This window comes from Coptis chinensis, chromosome 4, assembly GCF_015680905.1.
Source record: "Coptis chinensis isolate HL-2020 chromosome 4, ASM1568090v1, whole genome shotgun sequence".
NCBI classification, from domain to species: Eukaryota; Viridiplantae; Streptophyta; class Magnoliopsida; order Ranunculales; family Ranunculaceae; genus Coptis; species Coptis chinensis.
Genome location: NC_141459.1, coordinates 105,187,018 through 105,203,866, shown reverse-complemented (window position 1 = coordinate 105,203,866; position 16,849 = coordinate 105,187,018). Strand labels below are relative to the sequence as shown.

General features: G+C 40.6%; 1 protein-coding gene, 1 long non-coding RNA gene and 1 pseudogene across 2 annotated transcripts; 2 read left to right on the top strand and 1 right to left on the bottom strand.

Moving 5' to 3' along the window:
- The first annotated feature begins 5,699 nt into the window (after positions 1-5,699).
- Positions 5,700-6,356, top strand: LOC147506596 (uncharacterized). The gene has a single exon (XM_086605796.1). It carries the CDS (start codon positions 5,700-5,702, stop codon positions 6,354-6,356), a length of 657 nt encoding a protein of 218 aa, XP_086461922.1.
- A 4,888-nt stretch (positions 6,357-11,244) lies between these two features.
- On the bottom strand, positions 11,245-12,325 carry LOC147506595 (uncharacterized). The gene is made up of 2 exons (XR_015220832.1): positions 11,528-12,325; positions 11,245-11,453 (listed from the first exon to the last, which is right to left on the bottom strand). It is a non-coding gene; the product is annotated as an uncharacterized LOC147506595 (long non-coding RNA).
- A 773-nt stretch (positions 12,326-13,098) lies between these two features.
- Positions 13,099-13,744, top strand: LOC147506594 (secreted RxLR effector protein 161 pseudogene; annotated as a pseudogene).
- The last annotated feature ends 3,105 nt before the right edge of the window (positions 13,745-16,849 follow it).

Genomic DNA, 16,849 nt, shown 5'->3' with positions numbered 1-16,849 from the left:
AGAGCTGATGGAAACCAAAAGTACCCTGAGTATAGCAACTCAGATAGGCACTTTAAGTCAAATAACTACAGAGGTAAACTAAGCTGGGGAACCTAACCAAGTCTACAATTTAGAGTAGCTCTTAAAGAGTGATAATTAGTTTGCCTAAGCTCACCTGACCTCTGCACCAATCAACAATTAATCCAAATAATCCCGAAATTATTTCAAGTGGCATGCAAAGTAACAAATAAAATAAAGACATGAATATTAAGGACATATACTTACATTTACGTTTCTTCCCAAGACCCATGCAGTATAGCTCTCCATAAGCATGTTATGGTTTGGGCTAAACATGTTACTCCGAGTTTATCCGTGTCTTGCATTCTCTAAGGACAAAAGTCTCGATACCCCATTTCTAGATATTTTATTTGCTTCTACATGTGGTATATATGGCTATAACGAATAAATATAGGTTCCGTGAAACCTCCTAATTCTATATCTTATCAACTTGAGTATCTAATTACCAATTTACCCTTTGTGTTAAGAGCAAAAAAAAAGTGGCTGTCTAACTTTCTGGTTCCCTTTCCATTTAAAACTTAGGCATAAAACCGGAAATACGGGAACTAATTGGGAAATCTGCATCCGTGGTTACATAACCTAACGAAAAACAAAACAAAACATAATTATTATTCTACACTGGAGAATAAAATATCTAAAAAAAATGCAATACGAATAACATTTTTTTTATCATTGTCTTCAAAATGATCTAGCGAATTCATCAGTTTTTTTTTTTTTTGCCGTTTTAAATATTTTGGTCGGTTTAAATAAGTAGGTAGGTTGGACAAAGAAAGAAATTGTAGCTAGCTAACAAAAGCAATTTTTTTTATGATAGTAAACACTCTTATAATTTGGTTGATAAGGAACCATAAGACCGATTATTCTCAAAATATGAAGAAAAGAAAACAAAGAGAAATAAAAATAAGTATATTTGTTATCACTGTGAAATACTCAAAAGTATACTTGGAAGACACAAAATTAAGTTGAAAAAATAGAAAACTGAATTAAGAAAATGGGGTAGAAAGAGCAAATCAAATATTCGAATCAGATTTGTAATAGAAAAATAACATTTAAATAGCAATAAATCTTGTTTAGATACATACGCCTATTACAATAAGGCTTGAATTCTGAAATCCCTAAAACTACAATTCTGGAAAACCCATAAAACATTGAAAACACATTTAAATAGATTGAAGGGGCATAATGGAAAAGAGTGTGTGTAAACTGTAAAGTCCTTGGTCATCTCTTTGAGTTGAGAAAAAAGTATAAGCAAGTAACTTCACACCGGGTGATTTAACTTTCAAATTCCAAGTTCCATTGTTATCTAGAAAGAAAGAAAGAAAAATAGGGATGCTTAGACACAGGTAAATTAAAATGAAATGCTATATCTAAAACCACATAAAGCATTATGAGAAAGAAACCAAATATCTCGCCATTCATCACATCCTATGGAAATCAAACATTAAGATGGAGCAATAGGGATGCATGAAGAATTAGAACACATGAAATCGTAACTCATTTTTGCAATGGATACAGATGAAGTTCTTTTTTCGCATTAATGGTTCAAATCACGATGAAAATAAAATAGAGGAAGGCAACATACAATAAACTGTTTAATTAAGATTTAATTCAAACTGAAAAGTAAAAGTGAAATTAGAAATAGGAACCTTTACCTCTTCCATTGCGGTTGTAGAGGTAATGGAGAGTATGCGGGGGCTAGACTAATTAGAGGAGAAGTAGTTAGGATTAGAGGATGATTTACTTTTCTTTGTAAAATCTGAAAGGTGTTGAAACGGTGTAAAGAATTTTGTGTGGTTTCCTACAAATTGGAAACAGAGAATTGTATCAAAGAGTTTTATTTACTTACTTGCATTTATAACTAAGCAAAAGAATGCCACCTGAATAATCGACCGTTTCAGAATTTTTCTAATCGCTAATAATGTTTTGAAGAAGAAGCAAAAGTTGTTCTGTGATTACCTGCAAATGAAAATCAGAGAATTGAACCTGTTTTCTACAAAAAGGCCTGAAAACATTCAGAATCATGATCTTACCGGTTGGAAGTCTCCTGTGCAGAAGAATAGATCTACAGAAAAAGAAAAATGGAGAGAAAAAGAAAAATGGAGAGGGAAAAAGTAGCCACTCTCAATAGCATTCGTTGGTCGCTCTTCGCTGGAACGGGTTTTAATTGGGAATATCGAAATGGAGAAGACGAACGAACCGGGCTAAATTGTGTGTCTCTGTAGGCGTTGAGTTTTATAGCCCCGAATGCTATAAATTACCGATTTACCCTTTCCCGAGAAGAAAAAAAAAAATGGTCATCCGATTTTCCGGTACCCTTTGGATTTAAAACTTTGGCCTAAAACCTGAATTGAATGTGCAACGCACGCATTACCATTTACGGTATTCATTCAGAAGTCCATAACTCACCAATCACCGTAGTAGTACGCTTAGTAACTCGCCCCTATAGATAAATGCACAATGAGTATGTTTTGTTTTGTTTTTTCGTTAGGTTATGTAACCACGAATTACGGAATTCTTTCATAGAGACATAGACAACCACTATTACATTCTATTGGATTATCAAAATGATTAGGCCCTCACGTGCAAGTAGAGATGGGTAGTTAAAGTAGGAAGGAAGTTTAGTGTTGTAGCTTCGCCTAATTATTCGTTGTAGTACTAATTTCCTTAATCATGTGAAACAACGCTTGTCATGCATCTTATTATCTTATTTTTGTTCTTCCTTCTAGGTTGTGGATGCATTCATGGTAGTCAGACCTCTTCCGCGGATGTTTGATTAGTCAAAGAAGCGAAACAGTTATACCTAATTTCTATGATGTCTTGTCGTTTCTACTACTACTTGTAGACTTATTTTTCAGTCAAGTTAATGGGGAATGGATTAGACCGTTTACAAAGCAAATATTTTTGATAGCAGTGAGACAATCTATTCTCAACTGAAAATGATATCGCTTTTAGATGGTTCATTCGTTAGTTTCCAAGAAACTTCCCTCTTAATTGAGCCTTAAATTGGCTGAATTGATGGCCTTTACCTAGCCATGGTAAAGTATTACGCTTTCTATTTCTTGGATAAGCTCACCTAAAGTGATGGGCGCGAGCAAAGTTCTTGGAGTTATAGTTCCCATTGATAGCAACTAAACGGGTGTAATAAAAGTGTGGACGTGTTTTGCATTGTAATATTATGCTGCGTAATGACGAAGTTTGTCATTAATGTACATTAAGCACTTCGCATAAAGCTTAAACGAGGAAGCATGGGCCATTTCCATTAAGAACAGATTCATGTGAACTTATATGATCTAAACTTGGATTCCTCCACCATTTTGAATCATTTGCCTTGATTACGGAAGTTTTGCTAATACGTGAAATGACACAATTTACTATCAAGCTATATCCAAAGCATGGTGAAGTTGGATTTGAATAAGCTCTTTTATCTTAAAATATATCGATTGGGTCTCCCATGAACAACGACTACTAACACGATGAATCATATGATGTGACTCTTGTTCAAGAGTAACATCCGCAGTTTAATTTGTTGAGATAATTTGCACGGGTAAGAACCAAAGCAAATCAAGATCCGATCCTCTATGCCAAAGTTAATTAAAACCTCGCTATAATCGCCCAAAAGCATATCCGAGAGCTCCACGCCAAGAAGTCCCGGATTGCTAATAGAAGAGCAATCCATTGAATTAAGCAGCTTGCGTGGTGAAATCCGGGATACTGGCCGAAGAGTATAAAAATTTGAGAAGCAATGGTTTTCACGATGAATTAACTAATGTGCAACTTTCTCCCGACTTCAAGTTGATAAGATATAGAATTAGGAGGTTTCACGGAACCTATATTTATTTCGTTATAGCCATATATACCACATGTAGAAGCAAATAAAATATCTAGAAATGGGGTATCGATTACTTTGTCCTTAGAGAATGCAAGACAATGGATAAACCCGAAAACATGTTTAGCCCAAACCATGAAACACGAGCAAAGTTGCATTCGGTGAAGAAGTCTGAGAAGTTGAGCACAAATAAGAATGTTTTGTTTTCTAAAAGATCATGCATGGTTTTGTTCATAAAATAATATTGTCTAAAAGCAGGATACATACAACATTCTTCATCCGAGTTGTTCTTTGACAAAGGCTTCCAAAACTCCACCAACTCCGGACATAATCTGATTTTTTGTATGGTAAGGCGTAGGCCCGTAGGGAAAGGGAATTGCACTCATCATGGGGAGAGATCCTAAGCTCCCATTGACTTCTATTCCAAAAAGCATAGTTAAGCAACTTCACTTTCGAGGGTTAAAGATTACAAAGAGAATCACAAAAGAAACGGATGACACTTCACCTAATGATTGACATATTCACTACTTCACCTAACCGAGTTTTCCATTTCCAACGTGAACTCCTTAGTTGAGTTATTTTTACCTCCAACTACTCTATATTGCTCGAATGAAAATCTGTATATTTGTTGCTCCACCATTAAAGAATGTTGATAAACTTAAGGCAATATATTTGATATATTCAATGTAATGAATGTGCATCAAGAAGTGCATCCCCAAAACTTGAAATAATTTATATATGTAGCTTAAGTATCCAGAAGAAGAGGCAAGAATGTGAAGAAACAATACATGCACATGCGAACATACATAGATAAAGAAATTATAATCCAAAAATGCATAGGCGTACAAATACAAAACCAATGCATTTATTATGCATCTACTCCAAAAACACAAACAAATTGTATTTTAAAATGAAATACACTTAGTATTACAAAAGCATGACCCCTTGGAGTCTATAAATGGGTGGAGAATTTTCGCAAATGGTTCGGCTACAGATACAGGAAACGGAATAGGCGTCCTGGTGACTCCTTGAGAACAATAGGCTGGAATTATCGATGAAACTGGGATCTGCGGCTTCCAATAATGAGTCCGAAAGTAACGGGCGGTGATAGCAGGTTTGGGAATGGCACACGATTTAAATGTGAGCGAACTGTCTGTTTACTCGGATTCTAACCTAGTGGTGTGTCAAGTGAATGGAGGATTCGTGGCTCGCTGCCCAAGGATGGCGAGATACTTGGAGGTCTTGCAAAGGAAAGCACGTAAGTTCAAGACGATTAAGTTTGCACATTTGAACCGCGGTGAGAACAGACATGCCGATGCATTGGCATATGTCGCGGAGGTACTTCCAGGGACGGAGGGAAGATCTATTGAAGTAAGGGTATTGAGCAAGCCTAGTACCACAGAAGAGGAGAATGTTTGCCTTATCGCTGATATGGATCAAAGTTGGATAACACCCATCAAAGCTTTCTTAATGGGGGTGGAGGTAGAAGACAAACAGGAAAGGCGTAGAATGGAACAGATGAGTCAAAGATACACTTTACTCGATGGGGATCTGTATATAGGAAAAGTTTTAGCGGACCAATGTTAAAATGCATAGGACCGCCGCAAATTAAAGAGGTTTTGGCTGAGGTGCATGAAGGCGACTATGGAAGTCATTCAGCGGGGCGCACGACCACACACCGATTGATCTCCCAGGGGTATTTTTGGCCACAAATGAAAAAGGATGCAGTAGGATATGCCAAAAGGTGTGAAAAATGTCAAAGATTTGCACCGCTGATACATGCTCCAGCTGAACCACTACACAGTGTGTTTAGTCCATGGCCATTCGCCATGTGGGCGATGGATATAGTAGGGCCCCTGCCTACGACAAAGGGGAAGAGGAGATTTATGTTAGCAGCAACCGATTATTTTACAAAGTGGGTGGAAGGAGTGGCACTGCAACAAGTCAAGGAAGAAATGTGAACAAGTTTCTGTGGGAGAATATAATTTGTAGGTTTGGATTGCCACATAAAATCATCGCGGACAATGGAACACAGTTTACTGGGGGAAAGGTACGAAAGTTCCTTCAGGCGTTTAAAGTGAAGCAGGGGTTCTCAGCCCCCTACAATCCGGAGGGGAATGGACAGGCAGAGGCTTCGAACAAAATCATAATGGATAATCTTAAGAGAAAGCTGGAGGAGCGGAAAGGAGCATGGGTTGACCAGTTACATCATGTGCTATGGGCTTACCGCACAACACCGCGAACATCTACAAATGAGTCACCATTCTCAATAGCGTATGGAGTGGAAGCCGTGATATCGGTGGAAATGATAAAGAAAACGACAAGAACCAGTGCAGTGGAATCAGGCAAAAATGAAGGAGTTTTGACCACGGAGTTGAACTTCATAGAGGAAAAAAGAGAAATGGCGCGCATTCGCCTGGAAGAATATCATCGGAAGTTACAGAGACAGTATGATAAAAGGATGAGGCCGTGAACTTTCAACATGGGGGATCGGGTGTTGTGACGGGTTACGCCAGCCACCAGGAAGGAGAATGACGACAAACTAGGGCCCAACTGGGAGGGACCATATGTCGTGTCGGAAAAGGGAACTTCTGGGACTTATAAGCTATAAACTTCAGCAAGGAACAAGATTGATAAACCATGGAACATAAGAATGTTGAAAATTTATCATAGTGAAAGCCTTGTTTAGTTTTCAAGTGCGATATGAGAGTCAGGGTGTAATGTCTGGTGCAGTGATGTTTATATCCATGAATAAAACAAACATTTCTCCTATATGTAGTAGGTATGGAAAGATGAATTTTTTTGACAATTGAACTCCAAATCAAGATGGGGGCAAGCTGAGTTGCCCCCACCAGGCTTCATAGCCATCCACTGATAGCGAGGGGGAGGAGCCCTTCGCGGACTATATGTCCGAATCAACTTGGGGGCAAGCTGAGTTGCCTCCACCAGGCTTCACAGCCATCCAAAGAATGCAGGGGGGGGTGAGGAGCCCTTCGCGGACTATATGTTCGAATCAACTTGGGGCAAGCCGAAGTTGCCCCCACCAGCTTCCTGCCATCCAATAAAGGGGAGGAGCCCTTCGCGGACTATATGTCCGAATCAACTTGGGGGCAAGCTGAGTTGCCCCCACCAGGCTTCACAACCATCCAGAGAAAGGGGGAGGAGCCCTTCGCGGACTATATGTTCGAATCAACTTGGGGCAAAGCCGGGGTTGCCCCACCAGCTTCACAACTAAACCATCCGAGGAGGGGGAGGAGCTCTTCGCATGAGACTATATGTCGAATCAACTTGGGGGCAAGCTGAGTTGCCCCCACCAGGCTTCACAGCCATCCAGAAAGCGGGAGGAGCCCTTCGCGGACTATATGTCCGAATCAACTTGGGGGCAAGCTGAGTTTCCCCACCAGGCTTCACAGCCATCCAGAGAGAGCGGGGAGGAGCCCTTCGCGGACTATATGTCCAAATCAACTTGGGGGCAAGCTGAGTTTCCCCTCCAGCTTCACCCGGCCCCTGTTAAAAGCGGGGATCCCCGCCCGGCGGACTATATGTCCGAATCAACTAGGGGCAAGCCGAAGTTGTCCCACGGGGCTTCCACAGCCATCATCCAGAAAGCGGGGAAGAATCCCTTCGCGGACTATACGTCCGAATCAACTTGGGGGCAAACTGAGTTGCCCCACCAGGCTTCACAGCCATCCAGATAGAGGTCAAATCACCATTAAAAATTTTGTTTGGAGCACAGGGCTTCACAGCTAATATAGAGCAGTGGAGGAAATACCGTCGTGGACTGTGCATATGAATAAAAGGCATAGTTTGGTACTGAGAGGAGAGGGGAAAGTGAAAAACAAAACACTTCCAAACGACACATTGTAATGTTGAAAAAACAGATTGCTTTTGATTAAGTACCTGCTGGGCCAACCCAGAAAAACATGTATAGCACCAAGTATACTACCAAGTACCAATAAGTTTACGCCAACATTACAATAGTACGAAATTATGTTTACTGAAAATTCACTGCTGCCCATCAACCCCCTCTGGCTGAGAAGATACCTCAGCCCCTTCCACTGCGGGGTTAGGATCTACATCTGCCTCAAAAGGAGAGGTAACCGCGCTAGACGTAACAGCGGCTGGCATTGGAGCAGCAATCTCGGTAACAACAGGAGAAGGAGATTCGTGGTGTGCCTTTGAAGGGGGATCAACAAGAGTTGGGGCTACGGACGGAAGGGGAAGCAGACGACCAGCCGCGGCAAGTCCCTCAAGTTGGCTCTTCAGCTCACGAGCAATCTTCTTCTCAGCGAGGACTTTAAACCTATCAGCCGCGTCTGTCACAGCTTTATCCACCACAGTCTGCACAGCAAGCTTTTCCGCCTCCCTTTGGCTCTCCATCTTCGACGTTACACCGGCTACATAGTCGCGGTGCTTGTCCTCTGATTGCTGTAAAGATTTTTGGGCCCTCAGGGCGGAAATCCTGTAACCATCACAATCCTTTTCCAACTAGGCATGCCTGGTTTTCCACCCGGAGGGGCCATTAATCTCCTGTTTCGCAGCTTCTAGGGAGTCCAAGGCATTGGTCAGGCCGCGTACCACGTAACCGATGTCCAAACTCAGCTAATGAAAAGGCGTTAAAAAAAAAAAAAAAATAGACAGAACGAATAGAGGAATTGAATATACCTTTTCCCAGCCAGTGTAAATGGAGGTTCGATGAGCAGAAAAGGAACCGGAGTCGCCGTAAGCTTGATCGCGGGGAGATGAGAACTGAAAAACAGAGAGGCCGCGACTGCTGGATTGTCAAGGGCGGAGTCGCTTATATTTACGTCGCGATCTCTAGCTTTGAAACGCGGATGCCATATCTCCACGGCCCCCGAGGAGGGAGGGACTGCTGAAGAGGGTTCTTTTCCAGGGCGGCGAAGGGGAACTGTTGGCCGCGGTATGTGGGTGGTTGGCTCTGAGGAAGGAGGTAGAACAGTACGGGCCTTTTTGGCAGGGGGGATCTTTGGCGCATCCTGAGTGCGCTCATCGTCTTCAGAATCGTTGTCCCAGAGTTTTAACTTACTAGCAGACATGTCCGCGGTGGGAATCGAAGAAGAAGGAGGTGCAATTTCGTCTTCCCAATCCGCTAAAGTAGAGTAGGAAAGGGGGCGGTATCTGTGGGGAGGGGGCGGGATTGATTGGCAGCTCGTTGGGCAGCGGCTCTAGAGTGAGTGATTTTTGTGGTATAACCAAAAGACTGGTGGGGTTGGCGTTTCCTTTTGGAAGAGGGAGAAGATTTGGGTTTACGCTCCTTGGGTGGCGGCAAACGGTAGAGTGGGCCTTGGTACTTCCCGATGTCCTTAAGAGAGGGGTCGAGCAGAAGAGGGTTGCCTTTGTCGGGATCTATGCCGAGAATATCACACTGGTCACTCCCCAGATCCCGGAGTTCTTGAAAGATTGCAGAGGAAATGCCGGCGTAGAATTGAGAACGCGAGTCTGGTTTCCAACCTGGGACACAGAAAGAAGACACGTTAGACATAAAGTTATGCAGGTGGTTTAGGGGATCTAAGTGTTTTTACTCACCACGGGTAAGGAAATTATGATGCCTCAGAGAAACTTCGGAAGGGAGGTCCGCGGAAAGAAAAGTCCCAGACACGTATAAAGGATAGTGGTGCCACACTTTGTCCGAAGTTGTAAGGCGGAGAACAAAAGACTTCTTCCGCGGACGGGTACAGAAGGAGTGGTATCCTATGCTCCCGAACTTGGTGCTCTTTTTCAAATAAAAATGAGCGATTATGTCGCGGAGTTGGATTTTAGGAGAGTGGGTTTTGTTGTAGTGGTTCGCGGCGTACATAACTCGCCAGAAGTTACCTATGCCTTGACAAGGCGGAATATTGAAATGGTTGCATACCTCGATGTCTAAAAGGGTTAAGGGGAAACGCAGACCGGCCGCTATCTGACCTACAGTCACTACAAGACATCCTGGCCGCGGTTTAACCAAATGGGGAAAGTGGGTTACGCCAGGCACGAGTTCTAGCAACACGTCGTCTGGGATGCCATAAGCAGTTTTAACGGCTTCTAAATTAGGGCAGCGGTAATATGAAGGAGGAGTGGAGAGAGAAGTTGTCCTCCCCGAGGTAGATGGGATAGCGGTTGGGCTGGCAGAGCTCGAGGCCGGAGATTCCGACCTATCCGCGGTAGAAGAGTTAGATCTGGAGCCAGGGGCACCAGATTCATCGGATTTGGTGGCGGAGGTGTCCACCGAATCAGATCAAGACATTTCACCAGGTGGTGGGAGGATGGAGAAACAGGGAAAAAGGCAAGGTGTGAAAAAAAAAACGAGAGAGCGAAAACAATATGGAAAAGGGAATATGACGAATAAACGAGGAGAGAGAGATGGGGAAGACAAACCTGGAAAGCATCAGCAAGCAAGGCAATGGAGGGACCAAAAGCAGACCCAAGCGGTGCAAGAAGCCGGGGGTTGGAGGAACAACAAGAAGAAATCGGAGTATTGGGGGAAGATGAGAAATAGCAGAAGTAAGAAGGAAAAAAAGGTTTAAGGGATTTGGGCAAGTGAAGGGTTTGGGCGGGATTTGAAGAGATCAAGGGCAAAGGGGTAATTACCAAAGAGGGAACCAAGGGAAATGGGACACGTGTGCCTCGAGACCCAAAATGTCAGATTTTGTACGGCGCATGCGTTGTTCCCACGCGACAATAATGATGTGGCACATGTCACGTAACACAGGGGACAACTTAAAATAGTAGGGAGAAACCATATGTTGAGATTGTTGGGTCTCGGCCCCATAGCTTGTCCGTGGACTAGCAATAGGACCGAGAGAGGGCATCTATAGGGGTCATATTTGTGACATGGGACATCAGAGGCGGTGAATGGTCCTTATGCCGTATAGTGAAGGGAAACCCGTGGCAGTGCATATGAGCCGCGGTAGCATAACCGGAGAACGCCGCCAGAAGGAGGGGTCATGCGGGACAGTCCACGAATATGGATAGTGGCGAGCCGTTCTAAGGGACGCGGTATGTCAACCACATACGGCGAATCATACAAGGGACATGGCCGGGACCATTGGAAGGAGAGGGAACCAAAAGGAGGCAGAATAGCAAAGAGGCATATGGGAGCACCATAGCAAAACAGCAGAGGATAAGGAGACAGTTGGACGGTTAGGGGTCGTGGGACAGGAATGAGGATCATGGGAAAGGGGAGCAGGGGGTGGTTAGAGAGAGTGGAGGCGGTTAGGAGATATAGAAGAGATAAAAAGAAGTGGAGAAGAAAGAAGAAGAGGAGGAAAAAACCAGAGAGAGAGAGAGAGAGACCATTAATCTTAAAGGTTGTAATATTGGAGGAGACAACACGCTTACTATAAGATTTAAGAAGAGAATGATAAAATTAACAAAGCTCTTTCTTATTCCATTAATAGTGTTTTACAATTGTTCACTCTTTCTCTCTCTATTTACACGTGAGAAACAGAAAAAGTAAATGTGTCCAATGAATCTGCTCCTTTGTTTTGTCTTCACTCCTTTTATAGTTGCTCCGTGTACTCCATCCAATAGTTTGGTGACATGTGTCAATCTTTGTCTCTATACTTTGTACCTGAAATAATCATAGAAATAAGGACAAATATCGTAAGTGTACGATATGTACGATATTTCGGCCACCACACTTACTGTCACACTTGTATACTTGAGAGAGAGATTGGAACAGAGATATGAAAGAAACCAAAAAGGGCACAACAAGAGGCTAACTCTTGCGGTTTTAGTACGAGTCCAGCGCCCTTTGGCATCCAGATGGTTATTAGAAACAAGTTCCTCACTCATTCTCCATGTTCAACAAATTCAGATGGATTTAGATCATCCCCTTTCCTAGTTAAATTGCTCTGCCCAAGAAGAACCTCCTCCTCGTCCGAACCTCCAGCATGAATGACATTCTTATTACTAGACCAAAACCAAGTACACTCAACTGAATCCTCCAAATAATGCCAAACTTCAACAACAGGAATATAAATCATAAGTAAAGCATTGCATACATAGGTGACAAGGAACGGCGAAACACCTCCATCTACAACAGATTGAACAACAAAACCAGCAGCAACCCAGATTGTTGCAACAGCTACTATGTATATTAAACCCAATAACCATCTCCAAACTTCAGTATTCATAACTCAGTCCCCCAGTTTTTTATCAAGTACTTAACCAGTAACCCCCCACAAGATACTATAATGTTACATCAACACGTACACATCTTTGTACACATTCTCAGTTTTAGCTTAAGAATTCTTCAAGTCAACGTACAGGATAAATAGATAAACATATATTTGTGTTAGCTTGATCAGAGATGAGAAGTAGAAAAGCTAGAAAACTGATAATGGAAAGGAGTAGGTTGAAAAAGGACAAAAGACAAGAGGCAAGACAAGGGTTGGTTAGCTATTTTCATTTTAGTGTAAGCCGTCCTTAATCAATCACTGTGTTTTTCTTCATAAAGTCTTAACGTATATATATATTTAGTGTAAGCCGTCCAAAAGCGAATCTGTTTTTAGTGTCATGTTCATAACTTATTGGTAATTGGATCACCACAATAGATAAATAGTGAGTTGAAAATGTATCCCGCCCTTACTAGATCTGCATAGGATGTGTTACACATGTTAATTCTTCATTGAGTCTAGACTTCTGTATTTAGAAAATGAGTATAAAATAATAACTTATACGAAACAAAATAAATAAATAAAACAAAGGAAAAGAAAATGTCTAGACTTATGCATATGTTAATTGCGTGTTTAAAATATCGGAAGCTTGTGATTTGCATGCTAACATAAATAAAGAGTGGTTTGGTGAGGGGACTGAGGGGTCTAGAGCTTCTGCCTCTTTCCAGTTTGTTTAACTGTATATCTCCTTTCAGTCCTTTGTTTAGTACGGTTAGTAGGGACTAATTGGTTATTGAGCCCAGTCATATATAGGTCCAAGGGCATGGAATAGTAGGGTCGATCGACAAGTATTTCCAGGACAATAACTTCATTAAATGTCCCTACAAACATGCACTTATTTACACTAACACAAATGAAAATGGAGATGTGTTGCCTGTATGTTTGTATGTCCAGTGGATGACTTAATCTTTACAGGAAAAGATCCAAGTATGTTCGAAGAATTCAATTCAAGAAGATGACCATGACTAGAGAATTTGAAATGACGGACCATTGGGCTCATGTCATACTACATTAGCATAGAAGTGAAGCAAATGGAAGATGGCATTCTCATATCTCAATAAGGCTATTCAAAAGAAATTATCAAGAAGTTTGAGATGGCTGATTGCAAGTTGGTGAGCACTCCCGTTGAATGTGGCACAAAGTTGTCTAAGCATGATGAAGGTGTAAGAGTTAATCCAACACTCTTTAAAAGTCTTGTTGAATTGACAGCCTACGTTACTTAACATGCACAAGACCTGACATTCTCTTTGAAGTTATTGGACTTGTTAGTCGTTACATGGAAGCACCAACAATGACACATATGAAGGCTGCAAAAAGGATTCTTCGTTACCTTCAAGGCACACTCAGTTATGGCTTGTTTTACTCATCGTCTAACAATTTCAACTTTATTGGATACAGTGATAGTGATTGGGCTGGAGATGTGGATGATCGGAAAAGCACCACAGGGTATGTGTTTTACATGGGTGAGACGGCGTTTACTTGGACTTCAAAAAAGCAACAGATTGTCACTCTCTCTACTTGTGAATCAGAGTACGTTGCTGCCATATCATGTGTTTGTCATGCCAAATGGATGAGAAATATGATGAAGGGACTCCATATGCCTCAAGAGTCTACAGACATTTATGTCGACAACAATTCAGCTTTTGCATTGGCAAAGAATCCAGTTTTTCATGACCTGCAGTAAGCATATCGAGACAAGGTACCATTTTATCAGAGAATGCATCACAAAGAAAGAGGTTCAGCTGCAATACACAAGGTCTCATGATCAACTTGCGGACATTTTTACAAAACCCCTCAAGGTCGAAGATTTTGTTGAATGAGGAAGATGCTTGGAATGGTCAGCACAAATAAATTAAGTTTGGGAGGGGGGGTTTTTGAAAATTAAACTTCATTTTCAACAGCAGGTCACAGAGAAAACTCAATGTATTTTTTGTTTGACTGCTCATATACAAGACAAGTATGGTCATCTGGGATCAAGGCGGCAATTGGGTTCACCACTTCAGTGAGGAATTCAAATAGTGAGTGGTACTGGGCTACTGGCTAAGGACGCGAAATAGAAAGAACAATTTAGATTCTGAAATTGTAAGGGCAATGGTGTGTGCAGCTGTACATGCCATTTAGAATGAACCACTGTACATCACAAAGACGTATAGTGCAACAGAGGTGTGTAGAGACATTATTATACACATGAAGATTTATCTACAAAATGCTATAAATGAGCTAGTAGATTCTGATACGCCCATATATGTTGGACATATTTGGTAACAAACCCACCGAATATAATGGACAAAATCCTTTGCTACAACTGAAGGTAGATATGCTTTATCTTTCTAATATAAGATAGGGGATAGTTATATGAACTCCACTTAAAGTGACTCCAAAATTACTCCACCACTAAATACAATGAATTAGAAGCTGATTTTTTGTAGAGATGTTCTCCACACAATAGAGATCATCCTCATAAAAAATCAGTTCAGTTAAAGATGTACAACATCGTCAAAAATCATTTAGAATGTTATGAAATTATCCAACGGCCCAGATTTCTTTAATTTCATAACGACTTTTAACTAGGTTAAACATATTTAATTGAGCTGATTTTTTGTGGGGGTGTTCTACATCATGTAATGTATATCTCCACAAAAAATTAACCCTCAATACGTCTTGTAAGTCCACTTTTAGGAGTGGAGTAAGTTTGGAGTCACTATAAGGTGGAGTTCATATAACCATTCCCTATAAGATATGCTTTATCTAATAAAGGGTTTCCTAGTTGAGGGGGAGACTTGGACCGAGGCTTTATACAGAGAATGGGCTTGAAGCCCAGTGTTTCAATTTAATTACGGAAAAAAGACACAGCTTTTTCTAATTATATCAAAAGCCCATCCGGTCCATTTGTTGGCAGTATTACACAATTGTCCCTTAAATAGAAATCAAACTAGACAAATATGCAACATTCATGTTGCAGTCAACAACATATGCAAATTTCAAAACCCTAATTCCCCAAATTAAACCTAAATTTTGAAACCCTACTCCTACTTCCCCAAATTAAACCCAAATTTTGAAACCCAAGTTCCCCAAATTAAACCCTAGTTTCCTCAAATTTAACCAAAATTTCAAAATGAAGAACCCTAATGAAGAAAAAAGAAAAGATTCAAACGATAATGTGCAAGCAAACACAAGATCTACTACAAAAAAAAGAGAACAAGATAGCAAAAAGGTTAGATACCAAATTTCATTGATAGTTTCACAATTTTGATATATTAGGATTTTCATTTTATAAAAAATTGGTTAAAGTGTGTTGAATGTATTCACTGCAACATGAGTGTTGCATCGAATATACTTAGATTTTCATTTGCAGACATCACTTACCACCGCAATATGGATGTTGCACTATCAAATCCCAATGCAACATGGATGTTGCAGTTGTCAAATCCCACTTTAACATGAGTATTTTTAGGTCGAATGCAATATGAGTGTTGTTTGAGGTTTAAATTGGTGATGTTTGTTTGAGTTTTGAGGCATGTTTTCCACTGAAACATCCATGTTGTAGTAAAAAAACACACCACTGAAACATTCATGTTGCAGTCGTAATTGGTTGCAACAAGCTACTAATTCATTAGTTTTCTTTAGGTTTCTGCTTGACAAGGGAAGGCCGCTAAATCTAAACTGAGCCTTCCGAAACAAACTAAAGATGCAACTACCTCAACGAGCAAAAACCCAAAAACGAAAGGCAAAGAAAAGATAGAGGAGAAAGGTAAAGAAAATTTGGTGAAAAGCGAGTTGTTGAATTATAGGTCCAGTTTAAAGTCAATGATTGATATTATGGATTTGATTAGAGCTGATATAACGGAAGTGCATAAGGAAAAAATGATGGATACACCGTTTGCAAATCTTTTTAGTGTCTTTTTTAAAATAGGGTGAATGTTAAGACCACAATAAAAGCAAATATTGATGTTTGGTCAGTTTTGAAGGCAAATATTGACCTCATCAGTTTCATTAATGATATCTTTGAGAAGTTGGCTTAGGAATCTTCAAGGCTTGCAAGGTACAACAAGAAGCCCACCATCACTTCTCGGGAGATTCAGACTACTGTTCGTCTTGTTCTTCTTATTGAATTGGCTAAGCATGCGTTTTTCGAAGGCACCAAAGGCGGTTACCAAATTTACTAGTTCTTGAAGATGTTTGTTTAGGGTTTGTTTCAATGTTTCAATGTTTCTGTCTTTAGTATTTAGTATTAGAATGTTTCAATGTTAGTGGTGTCGATGTAATATATAGTTGATTTGGAACCTATGAATAAGAGTTAGATCTTTTGTGAATGAAATTTTTGGTGTTCTCTATTTTGGTTGATTTCTTCATTCGTTTTACCTAGTTCAGATATGAGATGGTTTGATTACAATGCCAATCTAGTGTTATTGGCGTAAATTTCTATAACCAGTTATAATTGATGATGGTTATGGATCTTGAATTTGAATGATGGCAGTTAAGAAAATGTTAGCATAATTGTAAAGTTTGGTTACTTTTTTATGCCTAAATTGATGAAAGGTTGTGGTACTGAGGCTTCTATTTCGTCATTTCTTGAGAATTTGGTACTTCATAAATCCCATTTTGTGCTTAGGTTCATTCTTGTGAATTGTGATTGTTGTTATGAATGGTATCCTTGTCCAATAGGGGTTGCAATGTTTTGTTGTGTTGGTGGGCATCATAGTGAATGTGTAGTAAAGTTCAGACCCTATATAGGATGACCTACAATCCCTGCAATTTGTATCGATGAAGCGTTGAATGCCTCATCGAC

Coding starts and splice junctions, on each gene's coding strand:
- LOC147506596 (XM_086605796.1), top strand. CDS start 5,700: ATGGCCATTCGCCATGTGGGCGATGGATATAGTAGGGCCCCTGCCTAC.